The sequence below is a fragment of the Salmo trutta genome, chromosome 4 (genome assembly GCF_901001165.1).
Source record: "Salmo trutta chromosome 4, fSalTru1.1, whole genome shotgun sequence".
NCBI classification, from domain to species: Eukaryota; Metazoa; Chordata; class Actinopteri; order Salmoniformes; family Salmonidae; genus Salmo; species Salmo trutta.
In genome coordinates, this window is record NC_042960.1 from 57,892,491 (window position 1) to 57,909,695 (window position 17,205).

The 17,205-nt window shown below is 42.6% G+C and overlaps 1 protein-coding gene across 1 annotated transcript in view; it reads right to left on the reverse strand.

Moving 5' to 3' along the window:
* Nucleotides 1-17,205, reverse strand: part of LOC115192701 (voltage-dependent calcium channel subunit alpha-2/delta-4) — a 101,801-nt gene that overhangs the window by 1,556 nt on the left and 83,040 nt on the right. The window contains exons 26-36 of the mRNA XM_029751484.1: nt 10,510-10,571; nt 8,510-8,524; nt 8,050-8,094; nt 7,866-7,928; nt 3,783-3,853; nt 3,275-3,350; nt 2,734-2,786; nt 2,529-2,584; nt 1,746-1,766; nt 1,242-1,359; nt 186-384 (exon numbers count right to left, since the gene is read on the reverse strand). Of these exons, the coding sequence (XP_029607344.1) occupies nt 186-384; nt 1,242-1,359; nt 1,746-1,766; nt 2,529-2,584; nt 2,734-2,786; nt 3,275-3,350; nt 3,783-3,853; nt 7,866-7,928; nt 8,050-8,094; nt 8,510-8,524; nt 10,510-10,571 (779 nt within the window). The remainder of the gene's footprint in view (nt 1-185; nt 385-1,241; nt 1,360-1,745; nt 1,767-2,528; nt 2,585-2,733; nt 2,787-3,274; nt 3,351-3,782; nt 3,854-7,865; nt 7,929-8,049; nt 8,095-8,509; nt 8,525-10,509; nt 10,572-17,205) is intronic.

Below are 17,205 nucleotides of genomic sequence, written 5' to 3' on the forward strand. Positions count from 1 at the left end.
GATTGACACAATATTCTACTTCAACTATTCATCTGTAGGACTTGAATTAAATTTAAATTGAACAAACACTTCTCTCTTTCAATTTCAACATGCCTGCAATACAAACATTGTAACCAGCAACTGTAATTAAGTCAATATTATGCCATTATACAACCAGTTAAAAAGAGAGGAGGAGGATGGCTGACCTTAGGATGGTAGGCATGGCAGGACTTTGGGCGCCGCCGGACTTTCTGAGATTTCATCCTGTTACACTTGACTGATGCGTTGTATTTGACCTCTTTGGGCTCCAGGGTGATGGAGGAGTACTGCCGGGAGCAGTCACAGTCCGCCTGAACCACCATCAGCACCAGGTTACTGTCGGGGACTGCCTGCACCACAAACATCCTGCCACACAAAATATTAAGTTAACATTACATAGAATTATATAGTAATTTAAGGTAACACTTTATTTTATTTTTAGTATCTCTGTGTAACATCACTTCAAACATTCTGGAACACAACACATTCATTTAACATTCCATTCTGGAACACAACACATTCATTTAACATTCCATTCTGGAACACAACACATTCATTTAACATTCCATTCTGGAACACAACACATTCATTTAACATTCCATTCTGGAACACAACACATTCATTTAACATTCCATTCTGGAACACAACACATTCATTTAACATTCCATTCTGGAACACAACACATTCATTTAACATTCCATTCTGGAACACAACACATTCATTTAACATTCCATTCTGGAACACAACACATTCATTTAACATTCCATTCTGGAACACAACACATTCACATTCATCCTCCCTGTAGCTCAGTTGGTAGAGCATGGTGTTTGCAACACCAGGGTTGTGGGTTCGATTCCCACGGGGGGCCAGCACAGGAAAAAAAATGTATGAAATTGTATGAAATGTATGCCTTCACTACTGTAAGTCGCTCTGGATAAGAGCGTCTGCTAAATGACTAAAATGTAAATGTAACATTCCATTCTGGAACACAACACAATCATTTAACATTCCATTCTGGAACACAACACATTCATTTAACATTCCATTCTGGAACACAACACATTCATTTAACATTCCATTCTGGAACACAACACATTCAGCCATCAATACATTGTGGATACATTGAAAAAAATGTAGTCAAATGCAGTTCAGATAATTGCAGGTAGGTATAATGGCCACAAGATGGCACCACCACTGTGGAGTTGACTGAGGAGGTTTCTTACTTCTGACAGCGTCCACATTTGAGGAGGCTGTTGGTCTCTTTGATGGAGTTGTCTAACATGAAGCCAGGGTACTCTGTGTCACACGGCTGCAACGCGTCCGTCCTCTTTGCTTTATGGGCTAATGAGGATAAAGTTGTTTGTTTCAAAGACATGCGCATACGCACACGCACACACACGCACACGCACGCACGCACGCACGCACGCGCACACACGCGCGCACACACACACACACACACACACACACACACACACACACACACACACACACACACACACACACACACACACACACACACACACACACACACACACACACACACACACACACACACACACACACACACACACACACACACACACACACACACACACACACACACACCACACACACACACACACACACACACACACACACACACACACACACACACCACACACACACACACACACACACCTTCTACCCAGAAGTAGGCACCCATCCGAGAGCTGTGGAGCTCTACTCACATGTATGGTAGCCAGCCTTGGCTGTGTAAGGAATCCCGGTGGAGAGGATAGGAGATGGAGGGGCACCATTCACCATGGAGATGAACATGTCAATGGGATCGGCATACAGTCAAATGATAGCCATGGGGGACAAAATGGTTGGGAGAAAGCAATTGGATGAAGAGAAAATGAATTGTGAACCATGAGATATGGTATGAAAACTGCAGGATGATTCATCAAATGTATATGAAAGCACAAACATGTATTCAGACTGTTATACAGTCACCACTAGCCTTAGTAACTGTTACTAGCCGGCTACCACCTGGTACTCTCCCCTGCACCTTAGAGACTGCTGCCCCATGGACATAGTCATTGAACACTGGTCACATGAATAATGTTTACATACTGTTTTACCCATTTCATATGTATATACTGTATTCTATTCAAGGCGCATCCTATATAACTACTGCTGTACACACCTTCTCTATTCATATACTGTCCATACTGTCTATTCACACCATTATTTGTATATATATTTATATTCCAGTCTCTGACATTGCTCCTTCTGATATTTCTAACTTTCTTATTTTTCTGGATTATATGTGTATTGTTTTATTTTATATTACCAGGTGTTGCTGCACTGGTGGAGCATTTTGCTGCACCTGCGATAACATCTATTAATCGGTGTATTCGACCAATCAATTTAGATTTGATTTGAAGTTGGTGTAGGACTCTACCTCCACAAGTGTGTATCCAAACCTCTTTGCAATGGCCTTTGTCACATAAAGTATTGGGGCCATTTACCGTCTACAACGTAATCCGAGTGCCATAGACCACAGAAGTTGAACTCCAGTAAGAACCTGTACAGAAGCAGAGTTGTTGGGAGAGAAAATGAAGTGTCAAAAACAATTCAGTTCAGTTCAAAACAACATTACACTAGAGTGATGATAAACAGCATATACAGACCATTTTTCCTAAACTCAGCATGAAAAGTGCATCTCACACTTACATCAACATGTGAGAGAAGAACCATTTAATCACTGCAGCAAGGCCATAGAAAGGCTACAGGAAGGAGAGATTGAGATACAGAGTGAGATAGAGAGAGAGGGAGAGAGAGAGAGATAGATCGAGATACAAAGAGAGAGATACAGAGAGAGAGAAAGAGAGATACAGAGAGAGAGAGCGAGCGAGAGAGAAAGAGGGAGCGAGAGAGATACAGGGAGAGAGAGAGAGAAAGAGGGAGCGAGAGAGAGAGAGATACAGAGAAAGAGGGAGCGAGGGAGAGAGAAAGAGGGAGCGAGAGAGATACAGGGAGAGAGAGAGAGAAAGAGGGAGCGAGAGAGAGAGAGATACAGAGAAAGAGGGAGCGAGAGAGAGAGAGAGAGAGAGAAAGATGAACGAGAATAAAACATAGGTAACCCAAGTGAAAGAGAACAAAAGAGAGCATCTGTTAAGTAATTATATTATACAACCAGCAGGCAGCACATAGCAAACGTTTCAGCAAATAGTGCCTTCTTCATGGTTAAGAAATATTGAAAAACATGACTCACGCTGAGCAGAGGGCGAGCACTACTGGAATGACTGTGTCCTGATCTGCACATTCCCTGGTAGTCATACAACGACACCCTGTTGGACACACAACGATTAGCCTTTTACTGCAGTGGGCTAAATCAGGGTCACTCAGAGTGTTTCTTGGTAGTTTTAAACAAATCTACTTTAAAACAAAATTATACACCTCACACATATGGTTATGGGCTTAAAGAAAAGAAGACATGTGTACCATGTCAGATATAGAGTTGAAATGTATTCAATGTTGAGTTTGCATCCCAATATTACACTTTATATACTTCACAGAAGACTGAAATATAGCAAACTGTTTGACGTAGAAACACCAGATTTTCGGCGGTAAAAAAAAGTTGATTAATTATGAAATGATGAAGAATATTAATACATTTGACTGCAGGAAAGGGTCTACGAAGTTAGGGGTTACATAACCTTGCACAAAAGGATCAATCAATGGTATAATATATATATCCATCGTAATGTAGCTCCTCTTACTTCTTGTACATGCCCGACTTAATCAACGCTGCCATCACAGACCCGTCCACTTCCCCAAAGAAACGTCCGACCTGTAGAGATGATGACAGGAGGGGGTTATATTCAGAGATGACATCATCTAGGTCTACAGAGCCTTCTGACTATACAAGGGATCTCTTTAGCGTCAGAGAGATGGAGCCAGAGGGAGATTGCGTAACACCAAGAATAGCCTTCAGTACCTTATTGCTTCAAATCTGCATGACCTAGCACAAACTCCCATAGCAACACCATCAATTAGACACAGCCACAAGAGGCTAAACTTAATATGCCCTCTTGCTCCTTACAGTATTCTGTGCGTCTATGTATTTACCTGTTACTATCATGTACTGTATGTTAGTCGTTTTACACTTCACAGGGTGATAGTGTTGTCTGTGAATGAGTGTCACAGCTTATTTAACATGACAGAAAGGTTAACCTCTTATACAGTACAGTATACACTCCCCTCTATCTGTCTTCTCTTACTGTAGCACATCCCTGTACTCTGAATTATTCAAGGTCACTTTGTTTAAGCCACACTGTCCAAGTTTCCAAGTCATCCTCCCTCCTCTTCCCGTTTCTCTCTAACTGCGGCTGACACTTTATTTCAATCTCAGGGAGAAGGGAAGGAGACAAATTTCCCTGTGGCTTTTTAAGAGATGCAGTGTTTGCCGAGTGTCTGTGTGTCTGTGTGAGTATGTGTGTCTGTGTGAGTATGTGTGTCTGTGTCTGTCTCTGTGTGAGTATGTGTGTGTGTGTGAGTATGTGTGTCTGTCTCTCTCTGTGTGTGTATCTGTCTCTCTCTGTGTGTGTGTCTCTGCGTCTGTCTCTCTGTGTGTGTGTGTGTGTGAGTATGTGTGTCTGTGTCTGTCTCTGTGTGTGTGTGTCTCTGCGTCTGTGTGTGTGTCTGTGTCTGTCTCTCTGTGTGTGTGTGTGTCTCTGCGTCTGCATGTGTGTGTGTGTGTGTGTGTGTGTGTGTGTGTGTGTGTGTGTGTGTGTGTGTGTGTGTGTGTGTGTGTGTGTGTGTGTGTGTGTGTGTGTGTGTGTGTGAGCTCCGGTCCCTGAAGCCAGAGCTCGGAATGGAACTTGATGCTCTATTTACCTGAAAGAAATGCAGTGAAATAAAAACGCAACAACGTTTCGGTGCAAAACTTGGAAAACAATCCATCCTAGGACAGGAATCTAATGCAGAACCAAAACAGCAGTGTGTCCTCCATCAAATCTATTACCAACATACTACATGTTGTGTTGTCAGCATCTAGACTTTGTTTCTGCTTAGTCACACTCTAGTACGAGCTATGTACATCAGAAATTCTAAGGAAGTTGGTTATGACCCATTTCTTGAAGGCAGCACTGTACTCCTTCCGTATCTTGAATGATTAAATATTTACAGAGCTCTGCCTTAGCCCAATCCCTCTTTCTGAATAAAAAGGGGGAGCACTTGGTGTTCCCACAAAACTTTGTTGAAGTCCTAACCTCAGCAAAATGTTACGGGGTAGCACTTTATCATAATATCTGCTTACTAAGGTTTGCTTTAGTGCCTTACTGAGACATAAACATATTGAATTAAGAGGGAAAATTTAAATACGTGCATCCTTGGTTTGGCCTGAGTAGTGTTAATTTAATCGGGACTGGCAGTGATGCAGTAGGAATACATATACACTGACAGGCTGAACAAGATGGTGTGTGTGTGTGTGTGTTTGTTTCACTCACCTCCAGCTCACACTCCTCCTTAACCCCAAAGATATATTTTTTCATTATGAAATTATGACAAATATTAATAACATTCCACCTATGAGGCCAACATATTGTGATTTGGTCATTTGACTGCAGGAAATGATTACTTTAATCTGCATTAGTTTTTATCAAAGGGGTTTTAGTAGGCCTGGTAATCCCAGGGTACACGCATGATATAAGGTACCACACTGACTGCCTACTATAATGTGTAGTATAATAGGGTCTAATAGCCCCCGACGGTCATAGTCTTCAAGTGCATTCTAAGATTTAAGGGCCCAATACCCACCACACTGTTATGCTATGAACACTTATGTTATGAACACTGCTATGGCCCTTGTCCATTCCACCCCACTAATTCTCAGTAATACGGTTAGTCCAGTCCTCCCTCTACAGTGAAGTCAAGTTAAGGTGGCGTGGGCTGCTTGGTACCGTTAGCTCCAGTTAGTGATAAAGTGGCTGCTTACTGTCTTTAGCCCCAGTTAATCAGTCAGTTCTCTGCTAATTCCTGTAAAAGGGATTAGGACCATAAGTGTCCTGAAATCCTATGAGTGCTCCAGGTGTTGTTTTGGCCTGTTACTTACTGCCTCACAGTGTGCTCTTCTCTCTCAATTCAGTTCAATTCAACAGACTTTATTGACATGGCAAGTTAAATGAATTACATTGTCAAAGTACACATACTGTATGAAGTGCCTCTATGGCAATTCAGATGGATGATTGAGGACGTTTTAACTGAAGAATGTATTTGTTTTCTACGATTGTGTTTTGTTTCTCTGTTTTGCTTTTCGTAGTGTATTGATATATATATTTTCGTAATTACAGGGCTCATCTGTAAAAGAGACCTTGGTCTCAGCATGACTCCCTGTCAAAATAAAGGTAAAAAAAATGGTTGGACTAACAGTTATAAAGTAATACTAATAACAGGCGTAGTAGCAGTGGAAATGATATTAACATTAACAGCAACTACAACAATAGTCATGAGAATAATATTAAATGAAAGTAATGGCAGTAGGCTAATTGTAACATGGCTGAAAAGCCACATGGCATGGTATGAAAGAAAAAACACACCGCCAAATACTATTGTTACATTGTACTTTTCACTGGCTGTCCCTCAGGTTGTGGCTGGATTACACACATTTGGCTGACAAAACTGCACATTTTAGCTGAAAATAGTCTGGGTAGCCATTTGATTAGATGTTCAGGAGTCTTACGGCTTGGGGGTAGAAGCTGTTAACAGCCTCTTGGACCTAGACTTGGCGCTATGGTACCGCTTGCCGTGCGGTAGCAGAGAGAACAGTCTATGACTTGGGTGGCTGGAATCCTTGACAATTTTCAGGGCCTTCCTCTGACACCACCTGGTATAGAGGTCCTGCATGGCAGGAAGCTTGGCCCCAGTGATGTACTGGGCCGTTCGCACTACCCACTATAGTGCCTTGCGGTCGGAGGTTGAGCAGTTGCCATACCAGGCAGTGATGCAACCAGTCAGGATGCTCTCGATGGTGTAGCTGCAGAACCTTTTGAGGATCTGAGGAACCATGCCAAATCTTTTCAGTCTCTTGAGGGGGAATAGGTTTTGTCGTGCCCTCTTCACGACTGTCATGGTGTGTTTGGACCATGTTAGTTTGTTGTTGATGTGGACACCAAGGAACTTGAAGCTCTCAACCTGCTCCACTGCAGCCCCGTAGATGAGAATGGGGGCGTGCTCGGTCCTCTTTTTCCTGTAGTCCACAATCATCTCCTTAGTCTTGGTTACGTTGAGGGAGAGGTTGTTGTCCTGGCACCACATAGCCAGGTCTTTGACCTCCTCCCTATAGGCTGTCTTGTCGTTGTCGGTGATCAGGCCTACCACTGTTGTGTCTTTGGCAAATTTAAGGATGGTGTTGGAGTCGTGCCTGGCCATGCAGTCATGAGTGAACAGGTAGTACAAGAGGGGGCTATCTATCTATCTATCTATCTATCTATCTATCTATCTATCTATCTATCTATCTATCTATCTATCTCTCTTTGTTAAGGAGACACCTGCGCTGAACATGCCCTCTAAGAAATGTGTTAAGATGCGACCACCTGACCTTACGTGTATTTACATGGTCAAGCTGACCAGATTGTGATTATATAAATGATCCCTCCCTTGGTCTGCTGATCTGCTTATCAAATGGTTCAACGTGTTCATTAACCACAGTTATCATTCATTACATAACAAAGCATGTATGATGTACTAGACTAGATGTGGGTTACATAAGAGTTGTCAACTGGTCTATCATGGTGGTGGTGTTAGCTGAATGGATTGGTTTGATCTGTTCGGGTCACTGGGTGGTCATGCTGTCAGACCCTTACCTCTGACCTCTCTTTAGAGACTATGATGAAGCCGTTGCTGTCCACAAGGAAACAGTTGACATCCTGGAGGAATAAGAGACAGGACATTAGTTAAACAGTATTGGCACTTATTCAATGATGATATTGACATTCATGAATTGAATGGGAACTGACTCAAAGACTGCAGAACAGGCTCAGTACTTACAGTGCTCTGACAGCTGAGAGGGCAGACACCTTCCACTTCAGTACACTGGAGAGAGAGAAGAGAGAGAAGAGAGCAAGACAGACAGACAGACAGACAGACAGACAGACAGACAGACAGACAGACAGACAGACAGACAGACAGACAGACAGACAGACAGACAGACAGACAGACAGACAGACAGACAGACAGACAGACAGACAGACAGACAGACAGACAGACAGACAGACAGACAGACAGACAATATAAAGGTCAAGGTATTGAATAAGGTCGACCACCACTCAGATTCACATGAATCATGTGACTGATAGCTGTATACGGATTTGGAACATATTAACCACCGTAACAACAACATAAACATGACTGGTTCTACAGCCAGTCAATATGGTGTGATAACTTCTACACTCTAGAGAGGAGTTCATGTACTGTATCAACAGAAAATAAAAGGTCACTGTTTACGTACGTCTGTGTCAGCGGGCTGTGAGTGGACGTGAGAGACAGAGGTAGATCAGGAGAAAGACAAAGAGACAGAGAGATGATAAACTATTAGCACTTAGCTTCTCTAGGGTAGGGGCAGTATTTTGACATCCGGATGAAAGGTGTGCCCAAATTAAACTGCCTACTACTCAGGCTCAGAAGGTAGGATATGCATATTATTAATAGATTTGGATAGGAAACACTCTGAAGTTTCTAAAACTGTTTGAATGATGTCTGTGTATAACAGAACTCATATGGCAGGCAAAAACCTGAGAAAAATCCAACCAGGTGTGGAAATCTGAGGATTGTAGTTTTTCCAAGTGATTCTCTATACAGTATACAGTGACTTAGGGTTCATTTTGCACTTCCTAAGGCTTCCACTAGATGTCAACAGTCTTTAGAACGTTGTTTCATGCTCCTACTGTGAATATGGAGCGTACAAGAGGGCCTGGAGTCAGATGAGTGAGGAAATGACATGATCTCAGAGGCGCGCACTCACGTGAGTGTGAGCTGTGTTCCTTTTCTTTTTTGAAGACATTGGAATTGTCCTGTTGGAATATTACTGATTTATGTTAAAAACATCCTAAAGATTGATGCTATACATCATTTGACATATTTCTACGAACGTAAATAGAACTTCTTTTGACTTTTCGTCGTGACATTTTTGCGCGCTTTCTGCATTTGGAGTAGTGGACTGAACGCGCGAACAAAAAGGAGGTATTTGGACAAAAACGATGGACTTTATCGAACAAAACAAAACTTTTTTTGTGGACTTGGGATACCTGGGAGTGCATTCTGATGAAGATCATCAAAGGTAAGTAAATATTTATAATATTATTTATGAGTTTTATTGACTCCACAAAATGGCGGGTTTGGTTTCATGTCTGAACGCTGTACTCAGATTATTGCAAAGTGTGCTTTCGCTGTAAAGCTTTTTTGAAATCTGTCACAGCGGTTGCATTAAGGAGAAGTGTATCTATAATTCTTTGAATAACAGTTGTATATTTTATCAACGTTTATGATGAGTATTTCTGTAAATTGATGTGCTCATTCACCAGAAGTTTTGGGAGGCAAAACATTTTTTAACATTACACGCCAATGTAAAATGGGGGTTTTGGATATAAATATGAACTTTATCGAGCAAAACATACATGTATTGTGTAACATGAAGTCCTATGAGTGCCATCTGATGAAGATCATCAAAGGTTAGTGATTACATTTAGCTGTATTTCTGGTTTTTGCTTGGAAAATGGCTGTGTGGTTTTTCTTGTCAAGGTGATGTCCTAACATAATCTAATGCTATGCTTTCGCCGTAAAGCCTTTTTGAAATCGGACAATATGGTTGGATTAACAAGAAGTATATCTTTAAAATGGGATATAATAGGTTTATGTTTGAGAAATTTGAATTATGAGATTTTTGTTGTTTTGAATTTGGTGCCCTGCTATTTCACTGGCTGTTGAATACTGTGTCCCACAGGTGGGACGGTCACGTCCCACATACCCCAGAGAGGTTTTAGCAGATAATCCTAAATATACATATGTAGGATCTTTTGCTGCTGATCATTTCAGACGTTACTTTACAAAAAATGTACCAACCCCTACAAAAATGTCCATTAATTATAATCCACATAATAGTTCACATTTCCTGTTGCTGCAGGATTATTTTCCTGCTGTAGCATACTGGCTCAAATTAAGATCCTACATCTGTAGTGATGTCACACATTGTGTGTATGTGATCCCTGCACAGGAACTGATCCTGTGACCTTGACTTTGCCATGCTCTTACCAACTGAGCCAGAGATGGATTTGTGTCAGTAGTGGGGTATGTTGTTGGGGAGCTGTGTGTGTGTGTGTGTGTGTGTGTGTATGTGTGTGTGTGTGTGTGTGTGTGTGTGTGTGTGTGTGTGTGTGTGTGTGTGTGTGTGTGTGTGTGTGTGTGTGTGTGTGTGTGTGTGTGTGTGTGTGTGTGTGTGTGTTGCTCCCTCACCTGAAAGGCAATGGTCCATAGCCTCTTCTCCAGCATCTCCAAGGACATCTGCACCCCAATGGCTAAAAATAGAACACACACACAGGTCAGTTGAGAGAGGAAAACATGGACTCTGCAAAAACCCTGAAGCCTAATTTACTGTGTCCGTCTGTGAGAGACTATTGAGAGGCAGGGTGGGTGTGGCGTTGGGCATTATAGTGTGACAGGAAATCAATCAGGCCTTCAGTTCACCTCTATGCAGTTTGCACAGTTAGCATCAGGCTGCTGCTGTTTGCATGCAAATGGTCACTGTGGTACCACTGACGGGCTATCGTGTTTATTATCTAAGCATAGCAGTGGTGGAAAAGGTACCCAATTGTCATACTTGAGTAAAAGTAAAGATACCTTAAAATAGAAAATGACTGAAGTAAAAGTCACCTAGTAAAATACTACTTGGGTAAAAGTCTAAAAGTATTTGGTTTAAAATATACTTAAGTATCAAAAGTAAATGTAATTACTCAAATATACTTAAGTATCAAAAGTAAAATCATTTTAAAATCCTTTTATTAAGCTAACCAGACGGCACCATTTTCTTATTTTTTTTAAATATACCGATAGCCAGGGGCACACTCTCCAACATTCCAACATAATTTACAAACAAAGCATGTGTGTTTAGTGAGTCCACCAGATCAGAGGCAGTAGGGATGACCAGGGATGTTCTGTCCTGCTAAGCATTCACAATGTAACGAGTACTTTTGATTGTCAAGGAAAATGTACGGAGTAAAAAGTATATTATTTTCTTTCTGAATGTAGTGAAGTAAAAGTAAAAGTAGTCAAAAATATAAATAGTCAAGTAAATTACAGATACCCCAAAAAACTACTTCAGAAGTACTTTAAAGTATTTTTACTTAAGTACTTTACACCACAAATGCATAGTCACTTTACAAATGACCTATTTCTTTAACTGCATTGTTGGTTAAGGGCTTGTAAGTAAGCATTTCACGGTAAGGTCTACACTTGTCGTATTCAGCACATGACAAATCAAATTGGATTTGATTTGAGGCGTGCGTTACAGGTAAATTGTGTCTGGGAAGGGTGAGACTATGAACACACCTACAAGGCTTTCACGGTAGCTCTGTGCTTGTTGATACTTCTGCAGAGTTCTGTGTTATGAGATACCAATGCTTAATTTCACCAGATGGTTACTTAATTGTCTTGTTAAAATGGTAATTAGCTATTGATTGTCTGATGTTATGCCTACATCATGTCTCTCTTTTTGTTGTGGATCTCTTTTTATGCAATGCAATTTCTGTGAATAACAGACAATACAAGTACTATCTAATGTCCTCTAACATCATCTAACCTCATCTAACATCATCTAACCTAATTTAATATCATCTAACCTCATCTAATATCATCTAATCTAGTAATTATGCAATTTACTCAAATTTATGATGGCTCACACACACATGCAGGCAAGTATACTATATATACACAAAAGTATGTGGACATCCCTTCAAATTAGCGGATTCGAGTATTTCAGCAACACTCGTTACTGACAGGTGTATAAAATCGAGCACAGCCATGCAATCTCCATAGACAAACATTGGCAGTAGAATGGCCTTACTGAAGAGCTCAGTGACTTTCAATGGGGCACCGTCATAGGATACCACCTTTCCAACAAGTCAGTTCGTCAAATGTCTGCCCTGTTAGAGCTCCCCTGGTCAACTGTAAGTGCTGTTATTGTGTAGTGGAAACGTCTAGGAGTAACAACGGCTCAGCTGCAAAGTGCTAGGCCACACAAGCTCACAGAACGGGACCGCCAAGTGCTGAAGCGTGTAGCGCGTAAAAATCATCCGTCCTCGGTTATAACACTTTCTACCGAGTTCAAAACTGCCTCTGGAAGCAACGTCGGGAGCTTCATGAAATGGGTGTCCATGACTGAGCAGCTGCACACAAGCCTAAGATCACTATGCGCAATACCAAGCATCAGCTGGAGGGGTGTAAAGCTAGCCGCCATTGCAGTGGAAATGCGTTCTCTGGAGTCACCATCTGGCAGTCTGATGGATGCCAGGAGAACGGTACCTGCCCCAATACATAGTGCCAACGGTAAAGTTTGGTGGATGAGGAATACTGGTCTGTGGCTGTTTTTCATGATTCGGGCTTGGTCCCTTAGTTCCAGTGAAGGGAAATCGTAATGCTACAGCATACAATGACATTCTGGAGCATTCTGTGCTTCCAACTTTGTGGCAACATTTTGGGGAAGGCTCTTTCCTGTTTCAGCATGACAATGCCCCCGTGCACAAAGCGAAGTCCATACAGAAATGGTTTGTAGAGAAGAAGAACTTAACTGGCACCTTTGGGATGAATTGGAACGCCGACTGCGAGCCAGGTCTAAACGCCCAACATCAGTGCCCGACCTCACTAATGCTCTTGTGGCTGAATGTAAGCAAGTCCCCGCAGCAATGTTCCAACATCTAGTGGAAAGCCTTCCCAGAAAGAGTGGAGGCTGTTATAGCAGTAAAGGGGGGACCAACTCTATATTAATGCCCAGGATTTTGAAATGAGATGTTTGACGAGCAGGTGTGTAGTGTCTTTTGGTCATGTGGTGTCGGTACAATGCACACTCAAACACACCCAGTCTGATCACTCTACTAATGAGTACTTCTGACCAAAACCATGTCATCTGCAGTCCGGAGAAGTAAGGACCACACACACTGACTGATTGACTGACTGAATGACTGATTCATTGAATGTATGACAAGGTGATATTCAACACCAATGACAGGTTGATAACAAAGATATATCTTTAAGCCTCCTCTTGGAGTAGAGTATGTTGTTGGTGACCTCTAATTGGACAGAACAGAGGAGGAGCCAATCAGAAGACCTATACCTCCCTGTCAGACATTGCCTACCTTTCCAGCAAGACCAATGACACAGCAGAATGAGTCAAGAACAGATTCTGTCTATCTCATAATGACATGATCCTTATCAGTGGAAGTCAGGCTGCCTGGCTGCCTGGCACGAGCCACTGGTGCTGCAGAGGTGCTTTTATTGTTTTGCAGTTTTTCTGCAGTCAATAGTCTTCCACCAGATGCAAAGCTGAAAGTAATGGAAAAAGAGGCACACACACACCGACCATCACTAGGCATTTTGGGACAAATGCAGCTCAGGGTCCAGGATTTACAACAGCCTATAGAGACACTCTGATCTTCTGTGAGGTACTGAGCTATATCAGCTGTTTCCCACCCTCACAACCTCTCTCTTCTCCCTCTCCCTTTCCCCCTCTCTCTCTCTCTCCCCCTTCTCCCTCCCCCTTTCTCTCCCCCCTCTTCCACTCTCTCTCCCCCTCTCTCCCACCTTCTCTCTCTCCCCCTCTCCCCCATTCTCTCTCCCCCTCTCCCCCATTCTCTCTCCCCCTCTCCCCCATTCTCTCTCCCCCTCCCCCTCTCTCTCTTTCTCTCTCCCCCTCTCTCTCTTTCTCTCTCCCCTCTCTCTCCCTTTCTCTCTCCCCCTCTCTCTCTTACTCCCCACCTTTCTCTCTCTCCCCATTTCTCTCTCTCCCTCTCCCCATTTCTCTCTCTCCCCCCTCTCTCTCTCTCTCTCTTCCTCTCAACCTTTCCCTCTCTCTCTCCCCCTTTCCCTCTCCCCTTTCCCTCTCTCTCCCCTTCCCTCTCCCCCTTTCTCTCTCCCCCATTCTTTCTCTCTCTCTCCTGCTCTCCCTCTCTCCCTCCCCCTGTTCCACGCTCTCTCCCTTTCTCTCTCCTTCTTTCTCTCTATCTCTCTCCCCGTTCCCTCTCCCCCTATCTCCCTCTCCTTTCCCTCTCCCCCTTTCTCTCTCTCTCCCTCCTGCTCTCCCTCTCCCCCTACCTCCCTCTCCTTTCCCTCTCCCCCTTTCTCTCTCTCTCCCTCCTGCTCTCCCTCTCCCCCATTCTCTCTCTCTCTCCTGCTCTCCCTCTCCCCCTTGCTCTCTCCCTCCCCCCTCTCTTTCCCCCTTCTTCCCCTTTATCTCCCCCATCCCCCCTCTCTCTCCCCATTTTATCTTCCCCATTCTCTCTCTCTCCCCCTCCTGCTCTCCCTCTCCCTCTCCCCATTCTCTCTCTCCTGCTCTCCCTCTCCCTCTCCCCCCTCTCTCCCCCTCGTTCTCTCTCTCCCTCCCCCCTCACTCTCTCTCTCTCCTTCTCCCTTTCGCTCTCTCTCATTCAGTGTGAGAGCTTACACAGCTGCACCACACTCGGTTACTCTTTTTGTCAAACCAAGCTTCACACACACACACACACACAGACACACACACACAGACACAGACACACAGACACAGACACACACACACACACACACACACACACACACACACACACACACACACACACACACACACACACACACACACACACACACACACACACACACACACACACACACACACACAGCAAGACTGAACCTCTGGCCAGTAGTGTACTCCAACTACCAGGAAAGCACAGTCGGTAAGAGGAGAGGAGAGGAGAGAGAGAGAGAGAGAGAGAGAGAGAGAGAGAGAGAGACCACTCCGAGAGGCAGAGAGAAGGAGAAAGTGGAAGAGAAGACAGGAGTTTAAGAGCATGTGTTTGTTCCCTTGGGACCCCAGCATCCAGGATACACAAAGATACAGCAGGATCCAGGACCTTTCTCCAAACACCTCCGTTAGCAGCAACATCACATGAAGCATATTGTTTTTTCCACACAGGGAGGATAAAAGATACTACTGAAGCACTTTTCTTATTTAAGAGCTATAGCACATTGGAGACTGAGACATCACTAGATGGTGAGTAATGCACTGGCTGTGTGTGAGAGAGAGAGAGAGAGAGAGAGAGAGAGAGAGAGAGAGAGAGAGAGAGAGAGAGAGAGAGAGAGAGAGAGAGAGAGAGAGAGAGAGAGAGAGAGAGAGAGAGAGAGAGAGAGAGAGAGAGAGAGAGAGAGAGAGAGAGAGAGAGAGCGAGAGAGAGAGAGAGAGAGAGAGAGAGATAGCGCGAGAGAGAGAGAGAGAGAGAGAGAGAGAGAGAGAGAGAGAGAGAGAGAGAGAGAGAGAGAGAGAGAGAGAGAGAGAGAGAGAGAGAGAGAGAGCTGCTGCTCTGTGTGTGTAGAAGTATCTGTTGTTAGGGAGGTTTTCCCTTTCTCTATGCTTCTTGTGAAAGAATATTCCAGCTACTAGGCTAATGCATTGAGTCTTATTGCAGGTAAGACATTTTTTTATATTTTTTACCGGGACTGTTTTCCCCCTCATTCCAGTGCAATTATCAGAATGAACTAATCCATAAACTTGTGGGAGCAAAACACAACCAAGGGAAATTGTCCTTGTCCAAGCTGCAGTGAGGTACAGTAGCATTGCAATGCAGGTAGTGTGTACTGGGATGAAAAGAGGAAATGTAGGGCTTTATAAAATGTAAAAGACTACAGACATAAAGTAGAGTTAGTAGTAGAATAACCTTATATATAAACTCTGAATACAGACATCTAGTAGTTAGTAGCAGAATAACCTTATCTGTAAACTCTGAATACAGACATCTAGTATTGGGGTGGATATTAAAATAATACTGTTTACTATAAGGTAGTAAAATAATATAACATAAATGGATAGATGTATAGATACACACTGTGTAGCATTCTTTACAGTACATCGACACTTTTGGTTTTGCGGTCTAACAACAACACAGTTTAGGATGAGAAATAATGTAGAATAAATGACGTATTATAGATTTAGAGTGTGAGTTCACACTGGGGGCTATGTGTGGTTTTATGTGTTTTATGTGTGGTTTTATGTGTTTTATGTGTGGTTTTATGTGTTCTATGTGTGGTTTTAAGTGTTCTATGTGTGGTTTTAAGTGTTCTATGTGTGGTTTAAGTGTTGTGTGTGGTTTTAAGTGTTCTATGTATTCTATGTATGGTTATATGTGTTCTATGTGTGGTTGTTGTGTTCTATGTGTGGTTGTTGTGTTCTATGTGTTCTATGTGTGATTTTATGTGTTCTGTGTTCTGTGTGCTTCTATTTGTTCGATGTGTGGTTTTATGTGTTCTATGTGTTCTATGTGTGGTTCTATGTGTTCTATGTGTGGTTTTTGTGTTCTATGTGTGGTTTTTGTGTTCTATGTGTGGTTCTATGTGTTCTGTGTGATTTTATGTGTTCTGTGTGATTTTATGTGTTCTGTGTCTATGTGTGGTTCTATGTGTTTGAAGTGTGGTTGTTGTGTTCTATGTGTGGTTCTGTGTTCTATGTGTGGTGTTATGTGTTATATGTGTGATTTTATGTGTTCTATGTGTTCTGTGTGTGGTTTTATGTGTTCTATGTGTGATTTTATGTGTTCTGTGTTCTATGTGTGGTTCTATGTGTTTGATGTGTGGTTGTTGTGTTCTATGTGTGATTCTGTGTTCTATGTGTGGTTTTATGTGTTCTATGTGTGATTTTATGTGTTCTATGTGTTCTGTGTGTGGTTTTATGTGTTCAATGTGTGATTTTATGTGTTCTGTGTTCTATGTGTGGTTCTATGTGTTTGATGTGTGGTTTTCTGTGTTCTATGTGTGGTTTTTGTGTTCTATGTGTGGTTTTTGTGTTCTATGTGTGGTTTTTGTGTTCTATGTGTGGTTTTATGTGTTCTATGTGTGATTTTATGTGTTCTGCGTTCTATGTGTGCTTCTATGTGTTCGATGTGTGGTTGTTGTGTTCTATGTGTGGTTTTTGTGTTC